Source organism: Malania oleifera, chromosome 10 (genome assembly GCF_029873635.1).
Source record: "Malania oleifera isolate guangnan ecotype guangnan chromosome 10, ASM2987363v1, whole genome shotgun sequence".
NCBI lineage: Eukaryota > Viridiplantae > Streptophyta > Magnoliopsida > Santalales > Ximeniaceae > Malania > Malania oleifera.
Window position 1 is genome coordinate 47,490,639 of NC_080426.1, and position 12,599 is coordinate 47,503,237.

Below are 12,599 nucleotides of genomic sequence, written 5' to 3' on the forward strand. Positions count from 1 at the left end.
TTGTGCTTAAATGTTTTACTCTCTTTCTTTTTCTCTTTGAAAAATCCTTTTGAAAGGGAGCATATATTATTTCTCACTTTTTTCTTTAGTAAATTCATTGCTCTAGAAGATTGTTGAAGAATCAATCTACTTGGCATATTTCATACCATTTGTAAGCATTCACTCTCACTCACTCTTTATATTTGAAAATCATCTTTGAGAGTAAGCTTTGAGTTTCTCCCATATATTTTCTTGATAAATATTCTTTAGGGAAACTTTTGTAACTTGTGAATCTTTACACATCTATTGCAAGATTTCAAAAGCTCACACATCCATTCTTTGCAAAAATATTCTTGAGCAAAAACAATAACTTTCTTAAACAAACATTTTTGAATATCATTCTTGAAGAAAGCACTTGAGATTTTAAGATCTTTGAAGGTGTTTATCGTACATTCATTTTATCAAAGATCATACATATATTTGTGCAAATATTGTTTGATAAGAAAAACCTTAGGTTCTCCTACACTTTTATTGAAAAACTTTTTGGAGAAATATTTATTAGGGTTAAATCTTTGAAACTTTTATCATACACATCTTTTTCAAAGAGTGCAATATATTATTGAGAAAAACATCCTTACTCTATTGAGCAAATTTCATATCATACGAGAGTGCATTGAGTTTTAAATTTGTACACATCTGCTTATTTGAGAAGCACTTTGTTTGTACAAAATTTTTTTTATCTTTGTATTCCAGTCGTGAACTGAAGAGGAATACACACACACACACACATAACTAACTCAAAGTGTTTTGCAAATATTTTTGGATAAAATTTGGAAGAATTCTATTGATAGAAGATCGAAATGAATGAGGAGTACCGGGGGAAATAGGAAATAAATATTTGTGCTCTGCATTCAAACATCTAGCCTCCTACTCCATGTATTCATGAAAATTAAACGGAATAACAAAATAAAAATAAAAATGAAAACATGTAAGAAATATAAGAAATAGATGAAACCGTATACATATGTGTTTGTCGTAATTATAGACCATTAGAGCTAGTTAGGGTTAATTTAAGTCTGCATATGTTTCTCTACTTCTCTACTTCCGCTATTTTATAATATACCAACAAAAGCGATATATATATATATATATATATATATATATATAATTGATAGATATATTAATCACTAATCCTAGAAATTAAAATGCAGCTAGAGCTAGCAGACATACATGTAAAAAGTAATTAGTTGATTATTTATCCCCAAAAAATGATAAAATCATTAATCACCACACTAATTTTCTTATGAGACTACGTTCATGGTAGAAAATCTTTTGGTGGTGATACTGATGGGAATTGAAATGCTTTCTGTGGGAACAATTTAACAGTCAAAAGATATATATACAATGCAGTAATGCATTCTTGCAATTTCCTCTCTCCTGGGAATAAGGTCAACCAATTTAGTCAACCCTGATCGTGTGCTGGAATCCGGTGGCATGCGAATATGCAATTTAGACTTGTAAAGGGAATCCTCCTCCTCCTGCCTCTACACTCTAATATTTTCTTAAAGTGGATCGGCGGGCTCTCTTTCATCTCTCTCTCCACCGGGTCGGTCAGGGGCCCAGGGCCGGCTGACCTCCACCCTCTCCGCGCGTGCTGAGGACGCGCGAGGGACCTACTCCCCCCCGGTTTGTCCGTTTGTCCCTGGGAAGACGGTACAAAGCTTTTGCAGCTTGGTTGTATTTAAATGATTAAAATATTCGGTTCTATTACCCAAAATACCCCTCCCCCCGCAACCCCCCATTTAAAATGGCACGCTTTCGGACAACCCCCACCCCCTGACGTGCGATGGTAGCGGCTTTCTTTTTCCCAAATGTCATTTCTGCGAATTGGGCCGACACCCGAGGGCAAAACTGGAATTGAAAATATGAGTCGAAATATATGAAGAGGCCACCGTTGCAGCCCAACTCAAGGCTCGAAGAGCTGCCCGCTTTGGAATTTCCTAAGGAGTTTGGAGCTTGCAACATCCCCCATTCCTCTTCGTCCTCTCGGTGGGACTGTGTGCGACTGCAAGCAGATTCGCAGCATCCTCCTCGGGCCTCCGTCGCTTGCTGGCCGGTGCCTCTCCTTCCTCGGCCTGCCTCCTCCTCTGGCCTCTTCCTGGTGATTGGCGAAGACTGAAACAACAAGAGGCTTGTAGTTGAGACTCGCGCTCACAGTCACAGTCACAGTCACAGCCTCAGCCTCAGCCTCATTCATACTCGCAGATTCACGGGTATATTTCCCCAACTCTCTTTCTTCTTCAATGTTTCGTATATTTCGATTATTTCCCCCACTTTTTAATTCACAGCAAATTAAAATAGGGGCTGTGTTTCAGTTTACCCGTATGTTATTTACTCTCAGTAGATTCGTTTGCATCCCGCCGCTCAGTATTTTTCTGCGAAGGTCCGTTCGGACCAAACCGAACTGATCGATTTGGTTTTCGGTTGTCATGGCCGACCCAAAGCGCAACCCTAGCTCCTGCAGCAGGAGCTGTTATAACAAAGAGTAATAAAATGTTTACAAAATTACTTCAAAATTCAATGTAGAAGGGAATAGCTTATCAGAAAACTTTTAGAGGATTTTCATATGTATATATATTTTAAGCATTCATAAATATATATATATATATATATATATATATATATCAACTGATCGATGCCTTTCCAATTCTACAGTTATTAGAATTTTATAATTCTTGATATTTTACTTCACAACAAAGAAATCCTAAGTATTTAAAGTTGAAGCTGCATAGATATTTACTTTAGCTTTCACAAAAGAATTTTACTTGTATGTTCAATAGTATATAATTAAATTGACACTTCGTATAAATTATATCGTTTAATTTGATTAATTATTGTCAAGTGTTTGACATAACTTTTTTACAAATAGAATTTTCGTTTCATATTAAAAATGACTATTTTCACAATAAATCTGAACGTGGGGATCTAAAATGACTCTTTCATCTCAACTTTCTACTAGTATTCAACCAAAGTTAAAACATATATATTTCTTCAATGATGCTCTCAACCCTCAAGAGATGCTAGCTTTCTACCCGTGATGTAGCTGAATTCTTTTTTCTTTTTTGCTTATTTATATGTCTTTAAAATTTTTTTTTCCTATTTTGTTCTTACTTATATGATGCCATCATGGTACAATTTGCCCATGGATTTTTTTTGTTCTTAATTATATACTATAACATAGTTCATTTGCCTAAAATTTTTTTCCCCTTCTATATACGCCTACTAAGCCTATTTCACGTTCTCCACCTTCAAAACAAAAGTGACGCCTCTATGAAATGGAAACTAGTCTTCAATTTTACAGTCATATCAAATTGAAATAAAAATAATAAGTTTTTTTGCTCTCGTTCATTTAATATTTACTACTCCCATCAAATTTCCTACTACTTTGTCAAATATGTAAAGTATATTTCAAATAATAGAGAAAAAATTCAGTAACCTGTGAGTTGAGGGTATAATTGAAAAAAAAAAATTCACGTGTAGGTAGCTAGCTACTCTTGAGGATTGAGGGTATAATTGGAAAAAAAAAAATTATTTTTTAACTTTGGTTTGAATACTAACAAAAAGTTGATGCAAGGTAGCATAGGTATCCATAAATTCAAACTTGAGGGGAGTTCTGTAGGATTTTAAAAACTTTAGGGGAGATTCTTGTCTTTTTAGCAAACGTCAAATGAGATAAGTGTCTTTTGCCCAATAAAATATGCAAAGTAAGCAAAACTTCTTATCTAAATTAAAAATAACAACTCACCTTAAAATATTCACAATAAATCTAAAAGGATCATTAATTAATTAAAATGGGAAGCTTAATATTACTTTAAACTAGCAAAGATAAGTGAAATATTTCAGAAATGAGACAAACTATATAAGAAATTAAAAATGCAATTTTACTAAATTAGGAGACACTAATTTTCCAAACTAGGAAACAAAACAAAATTCAAAACTTTATGTACAAGGAATTTTATCTTTTTATTTTTTTTTAATTTTTTGTGATATTTTTCAAGTTGAGAAACCTTAATTTAAGAAAAAAGAAACCCTAAAATTTTTTGAAAAGCCCTAGAAATTTCAAGCAATATTCTACAATTTTATGATTTTTTTAATTTTCAAATTAATTAATAGAAAGTAAAAAAAATTTACAATTCTATAATTAAATCAAATTAAATAAAAACCATAACATAATGTTGAAACTTAGGATCTAAAAAACACAAGCACAAAAAGCTTTTTAATTTCAAAAAATAAAATTTATTTAATAAAAATACATTTTTATATAAAAAAAACTAAATAAAAATAAATAAATAAATAAATGGTAAATAAAAGAAAAAAAGCACTTGAAAAATAAAAGGACTTTTTAATGATTTTTTGATATTTTTACTCACTTTAAATTTAAATTTAATTAATTAATTAATATATTTAAAAAAAAAAAAAAACTTGATCGGTTGGTTGGTTCGCTTACCCCTTATCTTTTGTGTAATGTGTTCAAATTTGGAGACGAATTGATGAATGACATGGTTTCTTGATATGTTGTTGTATGATAAGATGTTGAAATTCTTGTAAAAAAGCATGCATGAATCGAGATTGAATGAAAAACTCAAAAGCACTCTAATTAATGAATTCAGTTATAGGTCTTGGAATTAGCATGGTATCATCCTTCTTGGGATTCTTGAGGTAAAGGAAGCCTTATGATTCTATTTGGATACCCGATGGTCATAAGGTGGAATAATATTTAAAGAAAAGTTGATCTAAAAATTAGATAAAAAATCAAAATCTTTGTTTGATTAATATTTGAACATTCTGAAGCTATCATGCTACCATTTGAAAAGTACAACTGTGTGAGGCGTGCTAGTAACTTCCTTTAATGTAGTTGTACTTTCGAACTCAAATTTGGTATAACAGATCATGACTACCGATTCTTTGGACTTAGATTAAGGTAGAGATCGATTAATTGATAGTAATTAGACAAACTTAACCACATCTAGACAAAAAAGGTTAGTGACAGCTCCATGGAATCCTTAATATGATTAAACCCTTAATCTTTGTTGAGGCATTACATTGGTCTGTATGTGTTGATAGTTGGAATGTCCTAGGGGATTCATATGGTATTCATAGGTTACATTCACACTATGAAATTTTAAGTTTTGTTATGACCTTATAGATATTGGCAATATCTTCCCTTGCGCTACAAGTTGGTTGTCGATAGTCATTTTTTACCCAACACAACAAAAATCAAGTTGAATATATGAAAAAATTAAGTCAAGAATATAAAAGGAAAAGAAAGCAGCTAAGGCGGTCATCAGCCACTTTTGGTAGTTGATGGACTCCTTTCCCATCATTTCTAGCTTGACGCCCCAATTGGCGGTTTATCAACTCCTTCATGCGGTCAACCGACTTTAGCAAAATTTAAAATTTTGAGTTGTCTTCTTGTGATTGGTTGGGAAATTTGGGTATTCCATATGTCCCAATGATACTACATGTCAATCAACAATATTGATTGTTGTTGGCTGGTAGCTAATGATAGTTAATTTTGAATTTAAAATTTCAAAATTCAAATTCAAAAGGGTTTTCCCTCTTTCTTCCATTGGAAGTCTGTAAAAGGACTATGTAGAGAAAAGAAATGAGCATGTCCAAGTAGGGGTAAGGAAAGACTTTTTAAGTGTTATAAGGGGTTTATATTGGGGTTTGTTTGAAGAAAATAAAGTGGGAATTCATTTTTCATCATTTTGTTTGGGGTATTTGAGTACAGAGAGGGGTCCTCCACTTGATATACAAAGTTAAATTCTTCATCAAGGTCAGTGCCTAACCCTTCTCTTTCTTGATTTTTATTTATTTCCATGAAGTGTTGAATGCATGATGTATGTAAGCTTTTGAATGTTCATGATTTGATATACCATGTTTTTGCCATAATTTTATGTTGATATTGGCATGTTAGTGGTGTTAGAATGTTTTGTTTCAATTCCATGGAAAGAAACATGTTTTAAAAAAAAAATGAATTGTTTCATGAAATTGTCTTGTAGGCAATTGAAATATATGAAGAAGTGAGACCACAAGTCTGCAATAGAAAGTTTGAAGAAACCCTGAGTATCAAGCTCTACGATATCTGCACAACAAGGATAACGAAGAGAGAGAGAGAGAGAGAGAGAGAGAGAGAGAGAGAGAGAGAGAGAGAGAGAGAGAGAGAGAGAAAGAGAAGCTTAGATCGATACATGAGGATCAGGAAGAATGCGAAGATTTCTTCTCTCATGCTTTCGCATGCTTCGACTTCTTCTGTGCCGCTGCAAACACATGTGTGCCAGCTAAACCAGTCACCGTGGGATGTAATTACCTTCCCTTCTGATTCGACCTCCTTATCATGCTTCCCCGCGTTATCGTTCCCGCTGCAGGTTAGTTCATTTTCTTGCAGATTTGCGAAAAACCCTCTTGCCTAAACAACCTCCTTCGCTTGCATTTTCTTCTTCTCTTCACCATGGCTTAGGGTTTATCCTCTCTCGCCCCCTTAGGGTTTTGTATAAACCCTAAATCCCATCACTTTTATCATGTAATCATGCTTGTATACGACATTGTTATGATAGGCTTGCCTCCATTTTATCCATTATCTTCTCTTTTATGCATATATATGTCATTCCTTTTGGTTTTCGGCTTTTGTGATAGGGCGAAGGGGACGACAACATCACTGTGAATGGGAGCTTAGGAGATTCTATTGGAGCTGTTGAGAGGTAACCCTCTGATCATTACATTAATGGAACCCTCTTTTTTCCATTCCCAGTGACTATGGTATTTTTTACTATTATTATTTTTTACATACACTGCTTATAATTCAAAATTTGGGCTAACAAGCCCATTGTCATTGCTCACTTCTTCCCTGTATTCGAAAATGTCAATTCTTCTTTCCAGCGTTGCTTCGATGAGGATATCACTCGACAGTACTAAAGAAGAAAAGCCAAACCCAAAACCAAGGCTTTATCCCATGGAGGAGAAGGATACTACAAAGAAGAGAGAAAAAACAATAGTGGATGTGCACAAGTTGGACACCCAATTCGGGTTCATTAGAGGGGGAGAAGGAGAGACTATGACCAAGACTGTTGCTATTGCGTTGTGTTCTAAATCAGATGGGAGGGGTTGGCACTGCAAGAGGGAAGCTAAGCAAGGACACACCTTGTGCGAGCATCATCTCGCACAACTTAGGTCTTACACGACCAACCACACATCGAGCCGAAAGACTGAGAAAATGATGGCGTCGGGCACTGTGGCAGTAGCTCACACTATCACCACCACCTCTTGTCGTCGCCCCAATCGCAAGAAGCCTTTGATTTCCACAAACCCCCATGAATTCTACTACTATTCTGGGTTTGGGCCTTGGTGGGGGAAGAAGAGAGGTGGCAATACTAGCGGAGAGTCAAACAAGACTGTTGCCTCAGAGGCCGCCGCGGGAACTGCTTCCTCCTCTTTGTCTCAAATGAGTCAAATCTATGATAAAACTGAAGAGCTTGACTTTGTAGATGACATTGATGATGACGATAGAGAGGGGAATGATGGAGGTGGACGGAAGAGAACTCGAAAGCCAGTGAAGGCGAGATCACTGAAATCTCTTATGTGAAGGAGGGTAGATCAGAGGTGGAAGAGTAGGGGTTTTGGGTTTGGAGGTGTCATGATTATCGTAAATTTTTTTAAAGACTTTGAATTGGAGGGTTTTAGGTTAAGGTAATACGATAATTTGGTTTAGTGCTTAAGTTGTTGTTTGTATTTTGTGGTGGGTAAGAGTAGAGTTTCTCTTGACCATGATCGGATGAGAATTATAGGGTGTGAGTTGAGTGGACTAGGAGAGTGTTTGGTCAAATCCTCCATGGATAAGGATAATCTTGTAAATTATGCTATTTGACATGGAGTATGCATTTATGGAAGAAAATGTTATTTTATTTTATTTATTTATTTATTTGAACCCCAAACAAAAATAAAAAAAAAAAAAAAAATCAATGCCTTTTTTTGTTTCATCAATGAAGCCCATACAACAGCAAAGCTTAATTTGTTAATCTAGATTTGATCTAAATCTGAAATGGAATTGAGTTGAAGCTGCAACTCAACTCAACTTCCCTTTACACCTATTTCATATTTATTTCCTTTGCTGCCTTTTTTTTTTCCCCATAAATTGACATGTTGTTGAGGTCATGATGCCTACAACTTATGTGACCATCATTGCAAGGTATGGGTTCTATGTACATGTGTGGAATATATATATACATACTATGGAATAAACAAGGGTTTAAATCATAGGGGTTTGATTATTTATTTAGATCTTAATTTTTAAGTAGAGTTAGGTAAAAGGATTGAATTCGTTTAAAGGCATTAAACATCATCACTATGATAGTGTTGAGTGGATTAGTGTAAGATAATTTTTTTATTTATTAAAATAATTATAAAATTATTTTAAGAAATTATGCAAGTCATTATTTATTTTAGTTTTGTCTCAAAAGAATGCAATTTCACTTCTTGAGAAGATACAAGAATTGAAAACAATAAAGTTTATATTAAATATTATTAAATTGTGTCATTTCTTAAGTTAAATTGAAATGTAACATTAAGTTAAATTGAAATGTAACAAAGGGATAACTTTTTTTTTTTTTTTTAAGCTTTTGCAAAATTATAAACTTGAATTGTGTAGTTTTTCCTTTCAGGTAACAATAGACCTAAAAGGTAATGTTGCATTAATTACTTTCTAATCGTATAGATCGAGATTGAAAGAAGTGCAAACCTTTCAATGAAGAGGAAGGCTTAAAATAATGCATAAATATTAAGTTTAACATGCAAGTATTGATTATAGTTTATTAGTATTAGGTAGTATACAAGTAACAACACATTTATCTACTAAAACAATTTTAGGACAATTATGTGGAGGACTCAACCTTGGATTAATTTTGGGAGGGGTGACCAGTAATATGAAATGAGAGATGAGTTACCTCTTTTGTGTAGCCCAAGCCCAATGAGCCTGCCTTAATGGACTAAAAATAAAAGATAGGTTACCTCTAGCCTAGGCCATGTGAACCTCCCATTAATAGACTAAAAAAATTATAAAATATTTGTGTCTCAGACTCTCTGCAATGCATCTCATTATATAGTTTGATATTGTCTCAAATATATGAATCAAATGCCCATTTTGGAAATAAATTGTCAAAATAGTTTTTTCGATAAACGACAAAGTGAAAAACAAATAGTATAAAATTACGTGAAAATTTAATAAAGAAAAGATAAATTTTGAGAAAAATACAAGTGGTAATAGATTGGATCATTACTTTTCAATCATTCGGTAATATATCAACGTGAATTGCATGCTTATTGTCTTTAAATTGACAATAACCAACCTGAAACAAAATGTGTATCAATGACTTTATAGCTGTGTAGAAAGTGAACTTTTATAGTTTTTGATTTCTTTTTACATATCGTTCAAATTGTAGCCAAGATATAAAAATACATAAAAATATTAACTTTTACATTCATGCAAAAATATTACCCATAGTTTTACTTTTAAATACTATATACTGATGAAGCATGTCAATATTTGTTTTAAAATTGTCTTGAATGAATAAAATGATCCTTTTGTAAATTAAAGATTTTGCAAGAATGGTTTGTTTGTAATGATTAATAACAAAATGTATGATAAATAATATGAAACTATGTTGAAATTCATACGAAAGACATATTAGTTATTGTTACTGCTAAAATCTGTTGAACTTGATTGTGATATCGATTTCCAAAAAAAAAAAAGAGCAAAAAGAACCTTGGAGGACCCGAGGATCTCTCTAATTCTTATTTCAGTTATTGAAAGAGCAAGAGAGTATGACAATAATACAAAAGTTATATATTGTTATATATAACCCGACTCTTTGTTTGAAGCATGTCAACACTTATTTTAATATTGTCTCAAATGAATGAAATGGTCCCTTCTAAAAAAGATTTTGCAAGAATGGTTTCTTTGTAATAATGAAGTGCATGATAAATATTTTATAATTATGTTAAAATTCATACAAAAGAAATATCATTATGTTAGAAAAGAAAAGTGTTGTGAAAAACGAATTGCACAACGGAATATATTTATAGGATTAAACACACAATGCAACACTTAATGATGAATATATAGAACAATCCACAACCATAACAATATGTATGAAAGCAATAACAACACAATACATAAGGAATTACGTGGTTCGACAATGCTTACATTTACAGGTGTAAACGATAAAGATTCACTATCTTCTTGTACAAAGTACATGAACAATACATCAACTCTTTGTACAACCATCTCTCTAAATACATCACAAATGACATATAAATATAGTTTCTAGAGATTTTTCCTTCAAACTCCAACCAAATTAACGTCCCCTTATTCAAATTTGAAGTCTGCGTTGGGTATCCCGAGTCAAATCGTCGACGGTTTTAGATAGAAAGAAAATTCATTCAGACACTACTCCAAACCGTCGACAGTTTGCCTTGCTGCACCCTAATTTCCTTCATGCTTTCCCTTTGTGCATGCTTTCCACTCAATATGTGAGCCACATATCACAACAATCTCCACCCTGACGAACATATGCCCCTCAAGAGAAATTGAAAAAATGAACCCGTTGCTCCACCTTGACCTTGAGACATTAAATTGGGACCGCCTCTTGTCTAGAACTAGAAACAAACACCAAGTCCAAGCAACATTTGAACTTGCTCATGGTAGTTTCGGCTTCTGCCATTAACCCCGATTCAATTGTAGATGTAACAACCTGAGACTGCACCCTGAGCTTCCAAAAAGGCCTTCCCACAACAGTAAACACAAAACCTGTTGTAAGCCTTCTATCATCAAAGCCGCTATATAGTCTTCAACAAATTTTGCAACTAACGGACCACTTTGTTGCCTACCAAAACACCCCATTGCACCACCATATAGGACCTTTGACATATCGTAGACATCACCATCCGTCCTTGGGTACCGAGCAGTAGAAATTTTACATTGATTTTTCATAGAATCCCCTTGAGATGGCAAACAAAGTCTCCCTGCAATTTTGTCCATAAAGCCACCCTGAGATAACACTAATCTCCTTGCAGCTCTCGTCTATGCGAATCTTCAAACCAAGACCCTTTTTGGCCGTACCCAAAACCTTCATGTCAAAACCTTTCAATAGAGGTTCCAATTGATTAGCCTTAATCAAAGCCTTCTTAGGCAATAACATGTCATTCACACACAATAGATACATCACTCCCTTGCATCCTATCACACTCTTCCATACTGGAAGTTCCACCATGTAACGCCCTCGAACCCAAAACTAGGGTCCAGAGTATTATTTGAAATAAATGTAATGACCCGAAGAATAATAGCATTTTAAATATTAAAGAGGGAGAGAAAATAGATACAAAAATAGAAGGAGGCCGTAGACTTCGTTGACAACATTGCATTTTGGAGAAAATATTAAATAAAAATAATTTCAGGAAAATTGCCCAGCTTCGTCGACGAAAACAAGGTCTCGTCGACGAAGATCTTCAGAATTTCGTCGACGAACACAGGGTTTTGTCGACGAAAAAATACCGAGAGACGGTTCGGTTTACTCTGAATTTCGTTGACGAACACAGGGCCTCGTCGACGAATTTTGTGAAGGGTTCGCCGATGAGGTGACGTGTCTCGTCGACGAACCTGGCCCTATAAATAGTGGAAATCCGAGATTTTATCAATTTCTCTCGCCACTTTCTCTCTCCTCTCTCTCTCTCCTATGACTCCCTTTCCCTTCTCTCTTCGATTTTGGCCCCACCAGTCGCCGGATCGACGATTCGAAGCTACTACGACGCTCCTGGCGGAGTTCTCTGCAAGATTGCCGGAGCGGATCGTTAGGAAATCGAAGTTGGATTTCATCCCAAATTTAAGGTAAGGACTTTTATCCAGTTTTTGACTTCCTAGCAGTTATAGGAAATGATGTAGGCAGAAAAATACTGATGTTTAGTTCTGACAAATATTATTTTCAGGGTGTTGTGTAGAAAGCCCTGCGGGTGTTAGGCTTGTGTTCCCTATGGGCTTTTTAAATTTAAGGTAAGGGAAATATGCTATGCTAGGAAATTTCTAAATATTATATAGTGTATTTATTTACAAAAGTTATGTATTAAAGTATGGTGTGGCTTGTGAATATGTATGTAGTACGGGGATATGTTTTACGAATTGTAATTTCATGATTTTTATGAATTTCAGTACCATGATTTTATTGATTTACGTACTATGATTATGTGAACTTCAATACCATGATTTTACGGATATTAGTACCATGATTATACGAATCTCAGTACCATGATTATACAAATTACAGTATTATGAATATGTAGTTCCATGTTATGATTATTCAGATTTCAGTACGTTATGCAGCATCATGGTTATTATAGTTACTTCAAAATCATGGTAAATCAGATAGATATGTATAGAAATGTATTATATGATATTAGACCCTGTTAGACTTGCAGCTACAGAGCACGGTACTATTGCTATAGATATTATGTTACTTTATGAGTGCAACCACCTATTCAGATAATACGTGGTACGGTCGACCACCTAGGCC

General features: G+C 34.2%; 1 protein-coding gene across 1 annotated transcript; it reads left to right on the forward strand.

The window, feature by feature from the left end:
* The first annotated feature begins 1,947 nt into the window (after nt 1–1,947).
* Nucleotides 1,948–7,948, forward strand: LOC131166833 (uncharacterized). Its single transcript, XM_058125424.1, has 4 exons — nt 1,948–2,252; nt 6,045–6,410; nt 6,679–6,743; nt 6,922–7,948. The coding sequence occupies exons 2-4, from the start codon at nt 6,234–6,236 to the stop codon at nt 7,622–7,624; spliced, it is 945 nt and encodes a 314-aa protein (XP_057981407.1). The 5' UTR covers nt 1,948–2,252; nt 6,045–6,233; the 3' UTR covers nt 7,625–7,948.
* The last annotated feature ends 4,651 nt before the right edge of the window (nt 7,949–12,599 follow it).

Bases quoted from the DNA above. Each gene is read 5' to 3' on its own strand.
- LOC131166833 (XM_058125424.1), top strand. From the start codon at position 6,234: ATGAGGATCAGGAAGAATGCGAAGATTTCTTCTCTCATGCTTTCGCAT. The intron at 6,411-6,678 runs GTTAGTTCATTT...CTTTTGTGATAG, and splicing joins CGTTATCGTTCCCGCTGCAG to GGCGAAGGGGACGACAACAT. The intron at 6,744-6,921 runs GTAACCCTCTGA...TCTTCTTTCCAG, and splicing joins TCTATTGGAGCTGTTGAGAG to CGTTGCTTCGATGAGGATAT.